Source organism: Caloenas nicobarica, chromosome 16 (assembly GCF_036013445.1).
Source record: "Caloenas nicobarica isolate bCalNic1 chromosome 16, bCalNic1.hap1, whole genome shotgun sequence".
NCBI classification, from domain to species: domain Eukaryota; kingdom Metazoa; phylum Chordata; class Aves; order Columbiformes; family Columbidae; genus Caloenas; species Caloenas nicobarica.
The window spans coordinates 7,503,613-7,522,247 of NC_088260.1; the positions used below are offsets into that span (position 1 = coordinate 7,503,613).

General features: G+C 40.7%; 2 protein-coding genes and 1 non-coding gene across 6 annotated transcripts; 1 reads left to right on the top strand and 2 right to left on the bottom strand.

The window, feature by feature from the left end:
* Positions 1–41: 41 nt before the first annotated feature.
* On the bottom strand, positions 42–11,321 carry RANBP1 (RAN binding protein 1). 2 transcript variants are annotated; one of them, XM_065646032.1, is made up of 6 exons: positions 11,148–11,321; positions 8,648–8,784; positions 6,746–6,903; positions 4,641–4,769; positions 2,825–2,890; positions 42–1,841 (listed from the first exon to the last, which is right to left on the bottom strand). In XM_065646032.1, exons 1-6 carry the CDS (start codon positions 11,319–11,321, stop codon positions 1,717–1,719), a joined length of 789 nt encoding a protein of 262 aa, XP_065502104.1. In that variant the 3' UTR covers positions 42–1,716. The 2 variants fall into 2 exon arrangements, with proteins under 2 accessions (XP_065502104.1, XP_065502103.1); XM_065646031.1 differs by lacking the exon at positions 11,148–11,321 and adding an exon at positions 10,621–10,734.
* Positions 2,613–2,745, bottom strand: LOC135995470 (small nucleolar RNA SNORA77). The gene has a single exon (XR_010607123.1). It is a non-coding gene; the product is annotated as a small nucleolar RNA SNORA77 (small nucleolar RNA).
* On the top strand, positions 11,320–18,467 carry TRMT2A (tRNA methyltransferase 2 homolog A). 3 transcript variants are annotated; one of them, XM_065646028.1, is made up of 11 exons: positions 11,320–11,909; positions 12,635–12,743; positions 13,226–13,407; positions 14,256–14,370; positions 14,596–14,711; positions 15,307–15,418; positions 16,078–16,200; positions 16,768–16,843; positions 17,317–17,433; positions 17,646–17,742; positions 18,072–18,467. In XM_065646028.1, the coding sequence occupies exons 1-11, from the start codon at positions 11,320–11,322 to the stop codon at positions 18,340–18,342; spliced, it is 1,908 nt and encodes a 635-aa protein (XP_065502100.1). In that variant the 3' UTR covers positions 18,343–18,467. The 3 variants fall into 3 exon arrangements, with proteins under 3 accessions (XP_065502100.1, XP_065502101.1, XP_065502102.1); XM_065646029.1 differs by having other exon boundaries at positions 18,096–18,467; XM_065646030.1 differs by lacking the exon at positions 17,317–17,433.
* Positions 18,468–18,635: the final 168 nt, after the last annotated feature.

Consider the following 18,635-nt stretch of genomic DNA (forward strand, 5'->3'; position numbering starts at 1 on the left):
TTGAATTTTTAAATGTAATTTCTACCAATTGAGACACACTGTTTGACATTATCAGAGAATTTACAAGTGACTCACGGATAAAGATTTGGCTTTTACATTCAAATGTGAAGTACTTCAGAATAGCTTTGTCTTGTTATTTCCAAACTAGAAACACTAAAGAGCATTTTATTTTGCCTTTCAACCATCTTTGTTAATTAACAGACTTCCGATATCTGCTGTACTTGAAGGGGAACATGCACACCACCAAAGGAATTACTTTGTTTGGAGTACCTTAATTACAGTTCCAGATTTAAGACTCATTCATTGTAGCATCGAAAGGCAGTGCTAAGTAGAAATACAAGATTTTTAAAATATGTATTTTCTCCTCAGGTAGACTGCAGTCTGACCTACCTACAGAGCCTCTTTATGAAGATAAGAGAGGTCTTGCTATCCAATACTAGCATCATACAGTCTTAAAGTTTAGCAACTTCCGTCCAGTTGTCATAATTATTTTGGAAACAGTATTATACAACTCCATCTTAACACTATCCCCATGTTAGTGGTTAACCATGAAATTCAATTAATCTATCACACTTAAAAATCATGTGGATTTTATTGCCTACTATAGTTTATTTTCCGACTCTCTAGCACTAACTTAAAACCAGATGAAGAAAACACATTTGCAGGGAAGAGACCTGATCAATTTGCCCATTCTGGCAAGGAGAGCACTCCTCAAGTGGGTACAACATCACTAACTGTTCCAAAGCAAATATCAGACTCCCACTCTCCAAGGAGAGCAGCCCTCCGTGCATCTGAAAAATTCAAACCCCCTCCAATTGGGAAAAACAATGAAAGCTCCTAAGTACTGAAAAACACCCACAACCTATAAATGTTAGAGTACAACTTTCATGATATGCTGACACGGGGAATCTCATAGTAAGGTACTCAAGCAGTTAAGTTCCTTTGCATACACCTTAGTACAAGAGGCCGCTACTGCCCTCAGTCAGTATGGAAGATCTGGAACCACAGCAACAACTTGGTGCTAGAGTCAAATGTTTGTAATATTCACAAATTGGGTGGGGGGCAGGGATTTTGTTGTCTAAGAGGAAAATGCATCTAAAGTCTCACATAATACCTTTTCTCCCCCACCTTTATTGTCACTGTCTGATGGAACAGCATTAACAGCGTGGCAGGAATGCTCTATCGCCTGATTCCAGAAGTCTGCTGCATTTCAAGAATCGCAGGCACATTCTCTGCTTAGGAACACACAGCAGAAAAAATGTGAAACATCTGTTGTATTACAGTTTGAGAAGCCATATAAGAAACATGTATGTAATCACAATCTTCCCTGATGGTAACGTCTGTCAGCCTAGTTAATCCACAGGTATGATGATATGTATCTCAACACCCAATGAAACAAGTGTATTCATAAGCTTTTAAAGCACATAGAAAACTCAGTTCTGTCCTCTGATGCTGTTTTCAAGTTTGCTTTATTCACTCTTTTGGATGACTATAAATAAGTGTTTCCACTATGGAAAAGAAAGTTAGCACAGTACATTTTCATGACTGGGGAATGGATTTTCTGAAGACATCTTCAAAAGGGTGGAAGTTTAGAAAAAACAACCTGAACGTTGAATTCAGTTCCTTATAAAGTCCCTTGTAAAAATTAAAAAAAAAAAGAAAAAAAAAGAAAAAGAAAGATAAAAGTAAAGGAAAAACTGCAAGGCCCAGGATGACTTATTGCTTTTCTTCATTTTTTTCCTTGGTCTCTTTCTTCTCAGATTCTTTGCTCTCTTCCTTTACAGAAAGCTCTTCTAGTTTTTCAGCAACTTTATCAGCACTATCATTTTTGTCTGTGCCTGCTAAAAGATTGATTAGGAAAAGAGTTACATACAGGCAGTAATGGATTTTCCTGTTACAGGGGAAAGAAGTGGAGAGTGAGGGGGGTGGGGAAATACAGCTGGTATTTAGAATAAGAACAAAAGTAGAAAAAGTAGAAAAGAACAATTCTCCACTGAGCACTGGAGTGATTAATTCAATTTCTTTTCCTTTGGTAATTACCTTAGATGTCAAAATCCAAGAAATACCATTTGCACATTTTAATCACTAAATGAGGGCCTAATTGTAATCACTGAAAAACACATAACATTTGGTCAGCTTCGCTGCTATCAGTAATAGACCCTGTACATTGTCCAGCCAAATGTCTCAAGTCCCCAGCTTCTTGCTTATCTTAACCAAAAGTCACATTTGCCCAGTTTGAAACTGGAGAATAGGAAGTTCTTAAGACTTAAAAATTCTGATCTAAATAATCTTGAAGAGCACTGACTACAGACCACTGGTAATCCATACTTTAGAAAGATGGAAGTGTTTATTTTACATGGTGAGAAAACTTGTCACATAAGTAATTCTATGAGGTGGTGCATTAATCTATTAATTTAAAAGACACCTGTGAAGAAATGCTACAACTTCATACGCATTAACAACTGTAAAAATTAAGTACTCTACTTGCATGACTATATATCTGTAGAATTTACAAAGAGGAACTAGAAGAGGAATACCACTGTGGTTGCAGTGTTCACAGTTCATTTGTGTACTGTAAATCAGAAATGCTTCCTTAGTAGTCTTTCCAAAAAAGCAGTGTCCCAACAGCAATAGTAACAGCCTTCTACAAGAAAGAAGGCAATTGTCACTCCTGTGAACTATTACTCTCGCAGACAGAAAAAGCACCAGAACTGAAGACTGCAGTTCAGGACAGAGTGAGTCTGCTAAAACGCAACAATACTCAGGGGGCTATAACCACTCAAACAGCTAGAAGTGGCACAGTACTGCAGAGTTTTAACCTTACCTTTCTTTGCTCTCTTGTCTACTTCATTCCTGCATTCTTCAAATTTTGCCTTGAATTTCTGTGCATCTGTTTCAATAAAGATAGAATATTTTATTAGTTTCACTTCCTTGCAACATTCAATACTTCCAATTTTGAGGAAAGATGCCCGAGAAGTTGTGTGTAAACGAAACTTCCAGGCACTTATGAATTAATCTAGTTTAAAATCATACAAGATACTATGCAAAATTCTTGAACCACATCTTTGTGCAGAAGCAGTTTATTTTCTTTAGTAAGTCTATTAAAGCAGCTTATTTTGCAAAATATTTAAAACATAAGGCCAGAGGAGCTGTTTTGTAGTTATTGCAACTCTCAGCTGTCCCTGGCCTACAGGAAGAAGAGTACGATATCAGAGACTGCTAATTTGACTGTGCGCAAAAGACTGAAGACGAGCTTTGAACTACTACCCTTGTCACCTGCATTATGCCCTAAGAGACCTCCACATCCTTACCATAACTTAGAGTCCTTAGCATCAAGAATGGAAGATAAAGTCTGTTTCATCAGTACAGCTTTCTGATTCAGTACCCAAAGGCCTGGACTCCAGCCATTCCTGACAACAGCTAAGGCAGCATAACCTTCCTGTTTTGGTCTAACAGTCATTCCAAGCTGTTGATCAAGTTACAATCATGCTTCTACACAAGGAATACAAGCAGCAGGACACAAAAGCAGCTCAGGCAAGGTACTTTCTAACACCAGAACTATACATCAGTCATTTTGTGTGCCAACTTGGTCTGACTGACCACATGAGGTCACTGTTGCCCCACAGGAATTCAGAAGCCACTATGAAACTAGTCCAGATAGTGTTTGTACTGATTTCTTCCCGAGCCTCTCAAAAAGGAAAGATACTTGAAGGACATACTTAGGTCTGTTCTCCTGTCACCTGCTTAGTCAGTATTGCCAATGGTAAAGAGGCAAAGAGGACTACCCCCTCAAGAGAAAACACTCAATAAGCTGAACAACCTCTACCAGAAAGAGGGAAAGACTTTTCAATGATGAGCAAATAGCTAGCAAAACCCTTTAATTTCATATTTAAGAAAGAAGCAAGCACTAAGCAGGTGGATCAGAAAGATTCAGCAAACACTGTGATGTTGGGAGACTTCAGGAAAAGGAATCAAGCAAGATATACCAAGTTTTTCACACATGTGGGTAAATCAATCTAGTTTTAAAATATACAGCCCCCCACTACTTTGATTTAATCCCAAGGAGCTGAGAAAGCTACACTGTCATTCAGCCCCACTAGCTGATCCATATGTAATTACAGATCTAATTTCTGTTCTTGTGTCAATGTAGTCACTCCAGAAAAACCTGCCAACTAGTGGGATAGTTGGGCTGGACAAGCACTTTTCACGGAGGAGTTACGTTCTGTTAATGCAGATGTACCAGAAATCTCAGGTCAATATTTTCTTGCTTCTAATGCAAAAATGTCATCTTAACTACAACTGAGCATCTGAGATCAATGAAAGCTGCATATATTAATCTCCACTCCACAGTATTATTGCTTTTATTCTAATTGGCATTACACTTGCATGAAATGGCTTAAGTTAAGTGCCTAGGGCAGAAAGCTCTATAAATATTACTGGAGACCAAATTATTACAGTGTTAACATATATGGTAAAAAAAGTGATTAACTGACTTCTCTCAATTAAAGCAGTAATTAGCTAACACTACCATGTAGTGGTAAGATACTGTATATCTACAGTAGTGGTTTACAGTAGTGTTGAGACATACAGCATAACGTAACAGTATACCATCAACAGAAGCTCAGTGCTAGTCTACTCACTTTCTGCATTTAAAAATCGGATTGCCAGAAGTTCAGGCTTGGGGCTTTCATCTGCGAAGTCAGCATGTGTGTTCCAAACCCACGCCCGGTCGCTCCCAGCATTAGGCCTCAGCTCCATTAAAGGTGTGACTGAAAAGAAAGCATTGTAATATGTACACAGCACAACAGTAAATGTTTCCCACATCAGCCTCCATAAATCTTATTAACAACTGACTGTGATGTTATGTAAAGCACTTTATACAGAATTACTTTTGGAGAAAACAATGGTGCCCATATATATTTTTCCTATGTCCTCAAATAAAACAATGCAAGATCATTACTGTATAAAAGATTCTCTATTGTGAAGACAGAGTTTGATTCAATTCTTGTTTAAAGCAGATGACTGTGATACTAAAAGAGATGACATCATTAAGTACAACTCTGAACAACAGTCAAATAGTTTAGAAGGAAAAGACACCCAGACAAACAGCATTCATTTTTCTTTTGCACACTGAAAGTACTACACACTACAAAAAAAGACTTAAAAAAAAGTTATTCCTACAATCACGCATCAAATCAGGTTCATTTCTCTCCCATCGGTTTAAAGCTCTACTACAAGGTATTACACAATTCTGCAGTGCTGCAAGATGTGCACAGCATATTTTCAATCCATTTGTTCCTTCCCAGTAAATGGAGCCCTTTCCCTCCAAGACACTATAATTACTTCACCTGACTGATGGAAGGAGTTGGAATGTTACTTCTCACACTACTCTAGGACCTTCTACATTGCACACATGCAAAGTTCAGGCCAGGTTTTTTTTTTCTCCCCAACCTCTGAGTCCTTTATTTAGTTCAGGACAAATCTGAAGAGCCTACTCGCTTGCATTTTAAAAATTTAGATATCAAATTACATTTTGTTTCATTTAATATTTCAAGAAATGAAGAGAGTCCTTTTGTCTCCCTGTGAGTCAGCACAAATTCAATAAAGAAATCTACGCTGAAAACAGGTTTTTTAGAAAAAAAACTTTCAACATGAGCACTATAAGTTTATCAACTCTGTTCTGCATATGTGCAACAGTTATTTTCCTAAACAAAAGGTTTATTCTTATTAGTCGAAAACTACACTGCTTTCGTATTTGCCATTTCATTTACTAAACAGGAACAACCTGTGCCCTCTGAGTAGTCTGACTTTCTGAAAAGATTTACCCAAAGAAAAGCATTATTGCTTCTGGCTTCAGATTTGTATTAAGCTACTTCAAAAAAGTTAATTCAAGTTATTCAAACATAGTTAAACTCCACAGAATACTATATACTCTTCATATAAAAACCTGAGTATTGCCAAAGCAAACAAATAACAAATTATTATCAAATCAGTCTACTTGTTACTAGTTATATTGACTTTCAAGTCTGTCTTGCCCTTTCACGGTTATTTTTATTCAAAGAGGATCAAAGGAACAAACCTCTCCTGCTTCATCAGCTCTCAATGCACATTCTTTTTGAATGAGTTTGCTGAATATACCACGTTCATTTCAGTTTATATCACAAGCAGAGAAAGGCAGCCACAGATTAGTTAAGTACCTCTGCATCCATTTTCTGACGGTTAAGCAATTGGGTCTACTAATTCAGACATTTAGCTCAAAGTAGTAAATTACATGGTTGCTTATTTATCGTTCTTTTACGAAAACAAGTCAGCATACATTAATTTCATATTCTAAACAGTATTAAGGCCTACATTTTCTACACTCTATTAATTGCCCCCACACACACATTGGCAGCAATCACAATGTCTGTCTATCCTAACTAAATTTTAAGATATCTTTAGAACACTATCAGAGTCTAAAGAAAAAAAATATAATTTTAAGACTCAGCCTTGCAGGCAATCTCTAAAACCAACTACAGCTTCTTTCCATTAATAAAATAAGCACTCATGGTTTCGATGCTTGTAGCCTTGTGGGCAGAGGAACAACTACATTTGCAGTCTAATATGAATTTGATGCCTGTTTAAAGACATACAGCAATTCTCTAGCTGCTGCTAAAAACCCACAGAGCTCTTAGTCTACAACGTAGACTTCTACAAGCTTATTTTTTAAAAACAAAAATAAGAAGTATAGCAATGTATAACATACTATAATGGTTTGCACAGATTTTTAGGGTTTTATCCCTCCTCATGAGGAGGCGAATTGTTCCCTTCTCCTTGTGTTTCAGGAGTTTCACATCACCAGTTCCTCGTTCTTTCCATTCTGGAAGTTCATTCTCAGATGCAAACCGGAATAGCTTTGCTCGCCTTAAAGAAGAGAAAATTTAAGAAGTCAGCCTGCATGTAGAAACATTTGTGAGAACAGCATACTCAATTGAGCAGTGCAGTTGTTTATTTTAAAAGCCACACACAAAGAAGTAAACAATTCCTTTTGTAAGGTTCCCTGTTCTACCTCAGCATACAAATTTAGAAACTCATGTGATAAATTTGAATTTAATAACAATTAGGAATTATGTAATAGCTATACTAAAAATTCAACAGATTCTGTACAAACTTTTAGGGGATGATAAACATAATTGGTCTAGACAACCTTTTAATTAAGGTAGCTAATTAACAGGTTTTCTCCTAGCTAGAGTTTTTATACATATTATGAATGCAACAGCTACATCTAATCTGCAGTATTTATTAATTCAAGAAACAGAGCAGCTTGAGGCTAAGTAAATACTCTTGTGTAATCCCAAACCCAGCGTTTGACCAACAAAGTGCTTCATCCTCTAAAGCCACTCATTTCCTTTTAACTCTAAAAAGGTAGCTCTGGGTATTTTTAAATCGGGAACAAAGAAAGCTTAGTGCTGCACTGCAGTGCAACATACCTGCTTCAGAACATCACTGTTTACTCTTCCAAGGTGCCAGTGTGCCAAAAGAGAAACAGGAGTAGTTTGGGACATTAGTCAAAACTGACCCAAGAGACAGTCTGAGCTCTGCTGCTGAGGAGTTTAAGACATTGCTATAGGAAAGGAAGTATCGGCTCACACGACAAGAGTTATGTAAAAACATTCTCTTGAATAAAAGAGCAATGCATAGGGACTTGTAATAAGCCACGCTCTTCAAGAGAGTGTGTCAGATGTTGGAGCAAGCTACTCTAACAGATGCTCTGATGCAGACCAACTACTTTGGTCCAAAGCGAGTCCTTCTTTCTAAGTCAGCTGGCATTCAGTAGGTGATTCCTCCAAGTTTAGCTATCAGAGCAACTGACATTCAAAAAAAGGATTCCTTTCCTCCTGCACCCCTTTAAAGACAGAGCACTGGAACTTACATTACTATCCCCTTCCTCCCTCACCAGCTTTTAAAATAAAATAATTTCTTCTTTCCATCTGATACTGCCCATCGCACATGCCTCATGGTCAGAGATATCACCTCCCTACTTGTCAGAAACTGACAGTCACTTCAGTTTTTACCAGAATGTGTATAAGAACTGAAGTATCTTTTCCAGATGAACAATACCCTTCTGCAATTAACTAAAACCAGTATTTCTAAAACCTATTTAAAGCAAACACATCGTGGATCAAATTCAAAACACTTCTTAAGCTTTTAGCCTACATGTTTCTTCAGGCAGATCATACATCTTAGGCAAGCTATTGCAACTGTACAGTAAGCTCTACCTAAGGATAAAACTATGTTTAAGACAACAGAAAGGTACTGCCAGAAATGCCCCAATATTGTACTGCATCTATGGCTTTTATCAGTTCAGTATATCACATAGTTTCAAACCTCTAACTACAATCCACTTGAATGTTTTCTTCTAGGCTAAACAGTACTAGAGCCAGATTCATAATACCAGCTCCCTTCTATTGTTCCAGACTTCAGAGTTTCTTGGGGCATTATTATCAATCATCCTCCCACTCCATCTCTGCCACCACAGTAAATACCAACCAACGTAGATGACCACTTCATACACAGAGCTTCCTAACAGGTTACCTAGCTTTTTATGAACATATTCAAGTTTAACCCTGATAAACAGTTAGATAATATACAGAAATACTGTACTTACATCTTAAAGAGTTCTTCCTCATCCTCTTCCAGAGTTTTTATTTCTTGCTCAGGAAGTGAAACTATGGGCTCAAACTGAGGATCGTGGTTAGAATCATCTGCATTTTCAGTAGAAGTATCAAGCTCCTCATGTGTTTCCTGGAGAGGAAAAAAAAAAAAAAAATAAACCCACAGAATGTGCTATATACTTAAAATCTGAAGTACCCATATCTACGTTTAAAATGAAAAGTTACGGCTGTTCAGCAATTAGATTTTAGTAACTGAAATACCTTTCAAGAAAATTTATTATAGCTGAAAACAAACGGCTCTTGGTTATGGAAAAATAATTTCTTTAACTACTTTTTCTATATAATGTGTTTTATGCTACTAAAGGACTATTTCTTAGTGGCTAGTGACCTATCATTAACAGGAAAAAAGAAAATAACCACTCCACCAAAGCAAACACCTATCCCAGCTTAAAAGACACACGACATCCAGAAGTTCGCTATTCTAGTCTTCTGCATTAGAATCACCACAATCAAAGGTATTTTCGAAGCAGTTAAAACACTCATGAAATAACTTTAGTTTGTTTTTTAATTTAAGATTCTTTGGAGAGCTTCCTATTTGGCTCTTTATGAATCTGCCATAGCACTCATTAAGCTTAAGAACTGTTTTTAGGCTGTGACTAGCAAATAAATGATAAACATCTATAATACTTCATACATATGCACCGCTAAGAAGTATTCTCTAGAGAAGCCCAGAAGGAAGATCTGTCTGCAAGTTCGAGACCACAAACAGCTACCTCAAGTCAAGAGAATTGATTTGGGGTTTTTTGTTGTTTGAATAGCAGAGAAAGCCTATGCATCTAAGAAATTTAATTTTTTTTCACTTTACAGATGAAAGAGTCCACTGTTACAGGCTCTGTTTAGAACATCTTTTACAGAGCAGGTACGCACCACACATGCATAAAGCAAATGAAATGATGCACTCTATTTTTAGTAAACAGTTAAAAAAAATTAAAAAAGGAGACAAGAATAAAGGGCTGTAGGGGAATTAGGTAAGAAAAATGGCAAAATAAATTCTGGTTATGTTAACAACATCACACCAGTTATCATTAGCTTTATGTCCCTAGTGTTTCCATACGAAAGAAAAAAGTGAGAAAGACATTAAGACGCATCTGTTTTCCAGAAACAGGAAAAGAAACACCGGCCAAACTTTTATACGTTGTCTCCTCCAGTAGTAAGCAGCACATCCCATATCGTAATTCATCGTCCGTTTTGTGCCTGACCAGCTAATTACAGAAACCATAAGAAACGTATAATTCACAACAGCCACATATGAGAAAAAGCAGATCCCGCTATCCCGATAAGATCCCGCCCTGCTGCGATATAAAGCACGTGGGGCTGCTCCTCTGGCCGGGCCGCGGCACGAAGGGCTCAGTCAGCGGGTATGGGGGAGGGGACGGACAGGAGAAGAAAGGAGGGAAACGGGGAGAGGCTTCACTCCAAGGCGCCCGAGCCGCAGACGAAGCCGTGGCGCCCACGGGAGGCTCAGGGGTCGGTACTCTGGGGAAGGGCCGGCGCAGGCCGGGCGGAGCGGGGCCGCTTCGGCCTCCCCCGCTGGGCGCCGCCAAGGGACAGGCCCCGGGGACACGCGTGCCCGAGCCGCCGGAAACGGCCGCGGAGCCAGGCGAACGAGGGGCCCCGCCGGCCCCTCACAAGGCCCTCAGCTCGTCCTTCCCGGCCCCGGGCCTTGCCTGACCTCAGGTCCCCCCGCCCGCCTAAACCCTCCGGCTCCCGTGGGCCGCCCCCCACCCCGAGAGGCCCTCAGGCCCTCTGCGCCCCACCTGTTCCCGTTACTCTCCCGCCCCGATCCCTCTCCCCGGCCTGCATTACCTCCTCTATTTCCCCCCGCCCGCCTTCCCCCCTCAGCACCAGCCCTTCCCGCCGCGGCACCCAGCCCCTCGGCCCGCAGCGGCGCGCCCGCCGCCCTCACCTTGGTGTCCGCCATGGGGCCGGGCTCGCTGCGCTGCGCTCGCCGCCTGCCCGCCGCGCTTCCTGCCGCGCGCCCCCGCCCCTCCCGCCTTTACCTCATTCCCGCAGCCCGCGCCGCCGCTGCCGCAAGGCCCGATGGGAAACACCCACTTTCCCTCAGCCCCGCGCTCCCGCCCCGCCCCCGGCGCGTCGCGGCTGCTGGGACTGAGGTTGAGGCCGGGCCCGGAGCGAGCACCCGCCACCCCCGGCCGCGCCGGCCTGCGGCGCCGATCCCCACCCATCCCGGCCGCGTCCTGCCCCCGGCGAGCCTTTTTCTGTCGTCCCGTTCCCAAGGCGCTTCCCATCAGCCCTCGCGGCCATGGCGGCGGCCACCCCGCGTCCCGACCCAAGATGGCGCCCGCGTGCGTGACGGACGGCGGTAATGTTTTCCTCGCTGTTATTATTACTTTTAAGCGTCGCAGCTGACCCCGTACGCGAAGAACGGGAGCAGTGAGGTGCAGACATCCAAAAAAAAAAATCGTTTCTTACCCCCCCCCCCCAGGTTCTATTGCAACGGTGACGCCACAGCCCCGCCCCCAGGAGCGCGGCACGAGGCAGCGCGGGGCGGAGGGGACGCGGGGCCACGCGGGCCGGGCCGGGGCCCGGAGGAGGGGGCGGCGGCGCCGCTGAGCGCGGCCGTGCCCGCGGGGCTGGCGGGCGCATGGCGGAGCCGAGCGGGCCGGGCCAGCCCGAGCCCGGCGGGGCTGCCGTGCCGGGGGCTGCAGATGGGGCCGGAGCGGAGCGCAAGGCCGGGGGTGACCCCGCGGAGAGCGCCGACGTGTACGGATACATCAAGGGGGACTTGTTCACCTCCGAGATCTATAAAGTAGAAATACAAAACCTTCCCAAGTACATCGGGTTTAACGATGTGAAAAAGTTCCTTGCCAAATACGGGCTCAACCCCCATAAGATCAAACTTTTCGGGAAGCAGACGTTCGCGTTCGTGACGTTCAAGAGCGAGGAGGAGAGGGACAAGGCCATGCGAGTCCTGCACGGGGCTCTGTGGAAGAGCCGGCACCTCAGCGTCAGGCTCGCCAAGCCCAAGGCTGACCCCATCGCAAAGAAAAGGAAGAAAGAAGAGGAGACAGAGCACGGAGAGGTGAAGCGACCGGCTCCCCCCAAAGCCAGCGCAGAGGAGCCCCTGAGCAAGCAGATAGCGGACGTGGTGACCCCGCTGTGGAACCTGCCCTATGAGGAGCAGCTGGCCCAGAAGAAGCAGGAATGTGAGCAAGTGCTGCAGAAGCTGACAAAGTAATTCCTGTTTGTAAAGCTACTGTAATGTTTATAGGACTTGACCTCATTATGGGTTATAGCTAAATCTGGGCAAATTGCTATCTCTAAAATAAAGTAAGTCAGAGCTGGGTCAAAACCCAAATCCCCTGACAAAGTAAAAAAAAAAACCCATAATCTGCGATGCTGGGACCTAAAAACTGTTCCAGTTGACAAAACTTGCTATTGTTCTTCTTGATCAGCCTTGAAAGATTGCTCAGTGAAGGGGTGTTGTTTTAAGGTCTGTTGTTCCGTAGGCCTAAGCAGAAGGATGTTTGTGTCCTTATAAAAAATGGCATCGTCAAATGGTGTAAGAGGTAATCAGTCTGTAGAGATGGTAAATTACTATTAGGAGTTTCCCTTCAAAAATCCTCTCAAATTTTTATGTCTGGTCTTTGTAGAACAAAATATCACTGCTATCTCTTGCCTTACTTATGTAGATAAAATTGGTATTCTTTTCATGCACAGATACATTGGTAAATCTCGTACAGACCTCTATAGCTATAGTTAACTCTTACTTTTCAGATAACAGCTCTTATAAAGTTGGAGGGGGGTTGCCTGTTAAAAATTCATCTGGAAGAAATAATCTTGATCTGATAATCTGATACTTTGTTATGCCCTGTACAAAAAAAAATACCTCTCATGTAACTGTTAACCTCAGTTTTTCTAAATGCCTACTTTACAATTTTTATTTCTGATTTGGGCAGGGAAATAGGAAATAACAACAGAGCTTTACTACCTTGGTTGTTCCTGCAGAAGCAGAAGTATAATAAATTGTGTTGCCCAGTAGAGGGAGTGAAAGCGTCGCCATTACAGGTAAAGTAATCCCAGGTAAAGTGTGGAATGGGGTTAATGAGCTTAGGGTTCAATTAGTTGGTCTTAAGAGGCAGTGGACAAACTGAGTATTTGACTTATTGTTGTAATGAATGATAAATTTCAGACGCTGCCTTTCATTTAAATACTGTGTGTAAATATTTACAGAAAGCAGAAGAACAGTTACAATTAACTGGATATTCTAACTTTAAATTAATATGCTGCCCGTACAAGCTTGTGTTGCAGGCTGATACAGACATTCTTCAACAGAGGGAATATTTTGCTCTATAAATAAACTTACTAATAGTTTTAATTATTGCTGTTAGTTCTCATACATCAAAATCCATTAATATCTTGCATACGAACTGAATGTCCTGTGTCCCTTTGCAAATACATTTGACCATTTGAGGGCTGTTTCAGGAGAAACTTGGCATGTACAAAAAAGTGCTGTGTAAATATCTTACATAACTTTATTTTAAATCTAGACTGAATATCGCAACAAATGTGAGTTCTTGATTGGGATTGGTGTAAATCAAGAAGACAAAACTGTGGGTTGTCGTCTTGGCAAATATAAGGGTGGTACATGTGCTGTAGTGGAGCCATTTGATACTATTCACATTCCTGCTATTGCCAAAAAGGTAGTAAAAGCTTTCCAAGACTACATAAGGTGAGCATAAGTAAAATGAGTTATCCATAAAGGTTTTGATATCTTACTCAAAAATATTTATGAAATTAAATATTATCGAAAGCTTAGTATTTGTTCTGAGCTTTAAGATCTAAGATATACCAGTCTCAATTTTCAGCAATTCTTCCATGTTTACATCTTGTGCCTGGATCACTGGGTATTTTGCTCTTGCTCAGCTGTTGTGAGACGAACACAGCTTCATTGCAAGCAATGAGATGTATAAGTCCACAATTAGAAGTGTCTGTTATTTTAGAGCTTCTTCTGCAAATTGCAAAGAAATACTCAGAAAAAAGGCTTTTTAAAAGAGGAATTTGAATAACAAAGGTCAATTGCTTCCTTGGATGAAGACAAGAATCATCTTACAAGAAGGAATAAAAAACAGTAAATGCAAGCAACAATACTTTTTAGAAAAAAGAGTAGTTTCTTAAGGAAATGGAAACCTCAGAAGAATAATGAAGATGGAAAGTTTGAACTTGGTATGAAGCACAGAATCTAATTTAGGCATTGTGGAAGGTGTCATTCTCTGAATGTGGGGAAGCTGCCTATATCCTGTTGATAATTTTGGATGGGTTAAAATGGGTAAGAGGATGGTGAGAAGTAGGGACAGATTATTTTGCACTAGGAGATAGGATCTGTGCATCAGTCTCTTTTTTTCTTTTTTCTTAATTCAGATGTGCAAGTCATTATTTTCTTGACAGATCAGTGTCGCCTCTGTACCTAACGTTTTTCATCACTTTGCACAATGAACTTCTTATGTGTCAATAAACTATTGAATGTTATGTAATAAAAATCGTTCTCTGTTAAATAACTTGAGCTTCTGGAAATTGCAGGTCAACTCCTTACTCAGTTTACAGCCCAGAAACCTACGAAGGTCACTGGAAGCAGCTCACAGTCCGGACCAGCAGGAATGGCCACATTATGGCAATTGTTTATTTTAATCCTCAGGTATTCAAGTTGATTTATAACGTGCAGCTCAGACACATAGTTTTAAAATTATATCAATTTGATTTTATGAATAGTGCATGCAGAAGAGAAATAGAATAATTACTTGGTGTCGTTTATGTGATACGTGCAAATAAGCAATTAATATGCTTACAGAAGGCATACAGTAAATCATATCTTTAAGTCACTAAGATTATTATACTCCCTTTTTTCAAATGAAACCTTTAGAAATTAAGAAAAGAAGAGCTAGCTGACCTGAAAATCTCTCTGGCAAAATACTTCACAGAAGGGATGGGAAAGAGCAGCGGCGTCACATCTCTGTACTTTGTGGAGGAAGGACAAAGGTGAGGGACTTTGCTGTGGTGGTAGCTGGATTTTTGGTGTTTGCAACAGAAGAGTAGGTGGCACTTCCACACCGTCATTGTGTCTATTTCATAAAGGCAGCGGCAGCCTTACTAATTTGAAGTTATTTACCTTTTTCACAAGAGACTCCTGAAATTTCCTGTTCTGCAGTGTTCACTGGATAAAGACAGGGGGGTTTCGATGGGTGAACCCACTCACTACTAGTTGCCTGTCAAGCTGTAGAAGTGTTTACTGCAGGAGATAGATATTAATTATTATCAACAAGTAACTTCTGCCTTTCTTCCCTATTTTATGTGATTTTTTTCATCTCCCCATCGTCTTCCACAGAGCACAAGGCTCACACTGTCATCTAGAGACAAAGTAGGTCCTACTGTTGACAGTAATAAAAACGGCCAAGAAGATGGTCTCTAAAAGGATATGATAAATGTTGGCCCACTATTAAAATGATCACTGCTTTGTATGTAGTACTACAATTTTTAAGATGACTACAGCTTTGGTAAAAATGGTAACATATGATTTGGGGTTTTTTTTCTTTTTATCCTGTCTCCCCATGCCTTGCCCTCCCTGCACCCCCAGGAAATCTCCCAATCTAGAAGACTTGCCTTTGGAGCATGTGGCTGGTGATAAGTACATATACGAAGAACTTCTTGGCCTAAAATTTAGAATTTCTCCTCATGCATTTTTTCAGGTAAGGATGACAGGAAGTTGCTAATTTAACTGGATTTGCATTAACACCCTTAAGGTTGGATAATACTGTGTAACAAGATATTCTATACCTAGAGATTTAATCTTTTATGTATTTACTGTGATTCAAGTATTATCTTTGGCTGTAAAAACAGTGAACGAGTGTAAACTTGCCAAGGGCATGTTGAAGACAACTTTATTTCCTTTTACTAGTTCAGTATCATTTGTCCCCTGTTGAACAGCAGCCTTTATGTAGACACGATATGTAATACGTAGTTTGGGAATCTTTGTAGTACTAATTTTTGCTTGTTTTTCCAAAATTTATTTCTTCCATTCCCTTCCGACACTTTAAACCCTGAGCAAGCATTTTGCTTAATTATTTTATTTGTTATCTCCTCTAGCTTCCAAACTGTAGAGCAAGTTGTGTTTTCGCTAGAACGTAGATAATAAAACATTATTTCTCAGAGAGAATTGAGTGAGACTTTAACAATGGAATGATGTCTTAACACGTGCTGGTCTAGGTGACTTATATGCAACTTTAACTTATATGTGGAGTTGACTTGTTTCTTGGAAACAAGAAAAAGAAAACATTTTTCCTAAGACTCATTAAAACACATTTAGTATTTATGAAGAAATAGACCTATTTGACACGTCATTTCACAGGTGAACACACAAGCTGCCGAAGTTCTGTACACGGCCATTGGGGAGTGGGCGCAGCTGAGCCCAGAGAGCACCGTGCTCGACATCTGCTGTGGTACAGGAACTATTGGGATTTCTTTGGCAAAGGTAACTTCTCTTCCTGGATATAATCTAACAGATGCAGATCTTTAGTTGTGCTTACAATGAAAGAAAATAGTTGGTGTACTTGAAATTAAACACATTAAGTCTTATTTTTTTAAACTTAATTTCTAATTAAACTGCCTGCAGCTGTTTTACCAAATCATCGTGAAAGCTCACCCTTGCGTTGAGAAGCGTGAACTATTTTGAAACTAATTCAGTCAAAAGAGGCAGTAGTTCTATAGGAGAGCCAAAATTTACTAGAATCTATCCACTCATGTCTCTTGTGTAATTTTTAGAGCGGAGCTTGCTGCAGCATATAAGGAAGTCTGGCCCCCCCAAAAAAGGAACATGCCAGCCTGACTGGAGCCTGTCACGTACAGGTTGGGATAAATGGTGTTCATCCCACAATTTGCCTCTACATGTCCCTCTTCATTAGCACAGGTCCCTTCTCAGCCCTTCTCTGACCAGCTACTAGTCAGCGTTCACATATAGTAATTAATTACTGATGATACGAATAACGGTTAAATTCACATTTACGTACCACAGACAGATCTTTTTCCCTTGATTCTATAGAAAGTAAAGAAAGTGATTGGAATTGAACTCTGCCAAGAAGCTGTGCAGGATGCCAAAGTGAACGCCCAGATTAACGGTTAGTTCAGCTAAAATGCAAATATCTTTGTTTAGTTGTTTCTATTTACATTATCTAAGCAGCTTGGAATTCCATGTTGTTGATAGTAATCTTGTCCATTTTGAAGATTTACTCTTGAGAACAAACACCACGTTAATCTATTTTCCTGTTACCTAACAGCTCGCTGCTTTTTTTCTCCAAAAATAAAACTTCAGCGGAAAAATGAGCTGAAGCCACAGTTACCTTTATAGATAAAATGTTAACAGTAACTATTTTTTGTGAGGTTGTGCTTTAGTCCGGATAATGGAAGATGCTCAAGTTACTGTTGTTTAAATGATCTGAAGTACCAGTGATTGTTTAAGTTACACTGATGTCTGGGTAGACCAAACAACGTGTAGTTTCTAAGGCACTGGAATTTAATATCCAACTTGAGTGTACTGCAAGGTGCTTTGACTAGATAAGTGCTCTGGTAATGTCTTTTAATTTTTTTATAGAACTGAGTAATATTGAATTTCATTGTGGGAAGGCTGAAGATATTGTTCCTTCCCTAATTAACGTATTAGCTCCTCAGAACCTGATTACTATTGTAGATCCGCCACGAGCCGGACTGCGTGAGTACCTTCTCTTAAGCCTGTTCTGCTAATTGGGGTTTGGTGGTAAAGCTTAACACCAATGGAATAAATGAAGTGGGAGGCTTCAGGTATAGCTTGAAGCAAGTGGGTGTTGCAGCAGTTTTGTTTGTGCTGGAGTATAACCTGGAATTCTGGTGCCAGTCTGTTCCACACAGAACTGGTAAACAGCTGTCTTGGTTTTGATCATCTAGATTCCAAGGTGATTCTTGCCATTAGAAGAGCTGAGCATCTGAAGAAGCTGATCTATGTATCCTGCAATCCCAGAGCTGCAATGAATAACTTTGTGGAGTGAGTATTTCTTGCATTAATTTGACTAAGTAAATGTGGTAAGAGGAAAAATACATGCTTCTTGGGGAGGGGAACCGTCACTGGATTTTTAAGCCATATTCATTGAGGTTTACGTTGCACCAGGAACAGCTGACAGCTGCTACACAGCAAGCGTGGAGCTCTATTGAGCAAGAAGTAGCAATAGAAATATTAGGGGTGATGAATAACTCTATCACAGAATTGAGGCCTGGGGAAGAAGAAAAGCCTTTCTTAGAAGAGCAGCAGTGATGAACAGTGTACTGACACGTTCATATAGTTCTTCCTCCCCTTTCTTTCCCTTTCCCATCAAGTCTTTGCCGGGCCCCTTCCAACAGAGTCAAAGGAGCCTCGTTCCGTCCCGTCAAAGCGCTGGCCGTGGATCTGTTCCCTCAGACCCGGCACTGTGAGTTACTGATCCTCTTTGAGAGGCTCGACTGCACAAACGGGAGTTCTGCTGGAGCAACGCCTGATGCTGCTCACGTCACAACAGCCGGACCTGACTCCGAGTGCTCGGATGGCACCAGCACATCCACCGCTGTGAGCCAGGCGGATCCTGCACCCGACGAGGGGGAATCTACTTAACTCCGAGAGACACTTTCCAGAAACTATTACAATTCAAGAAAAAGTTTTAATTCAGTTTAATTCCAGGTGATGTCTACCCATGTAAATATTCAATTCCTTACCAAAAAAGTGATTAAATACTTCCATAACCAATGAGCCTGTACTGTTTTAATTTCTATTTAAAAATACCTAGAGTAATCAAGGGAATAAGTTTCTTTTTCTAAATATGCTTAAGCTATTGTAATACTGATCACACTGGAGCATTTTATAATATCAAACTTTATTGCTCAAAACTAATTGTCTGAAAAATACAC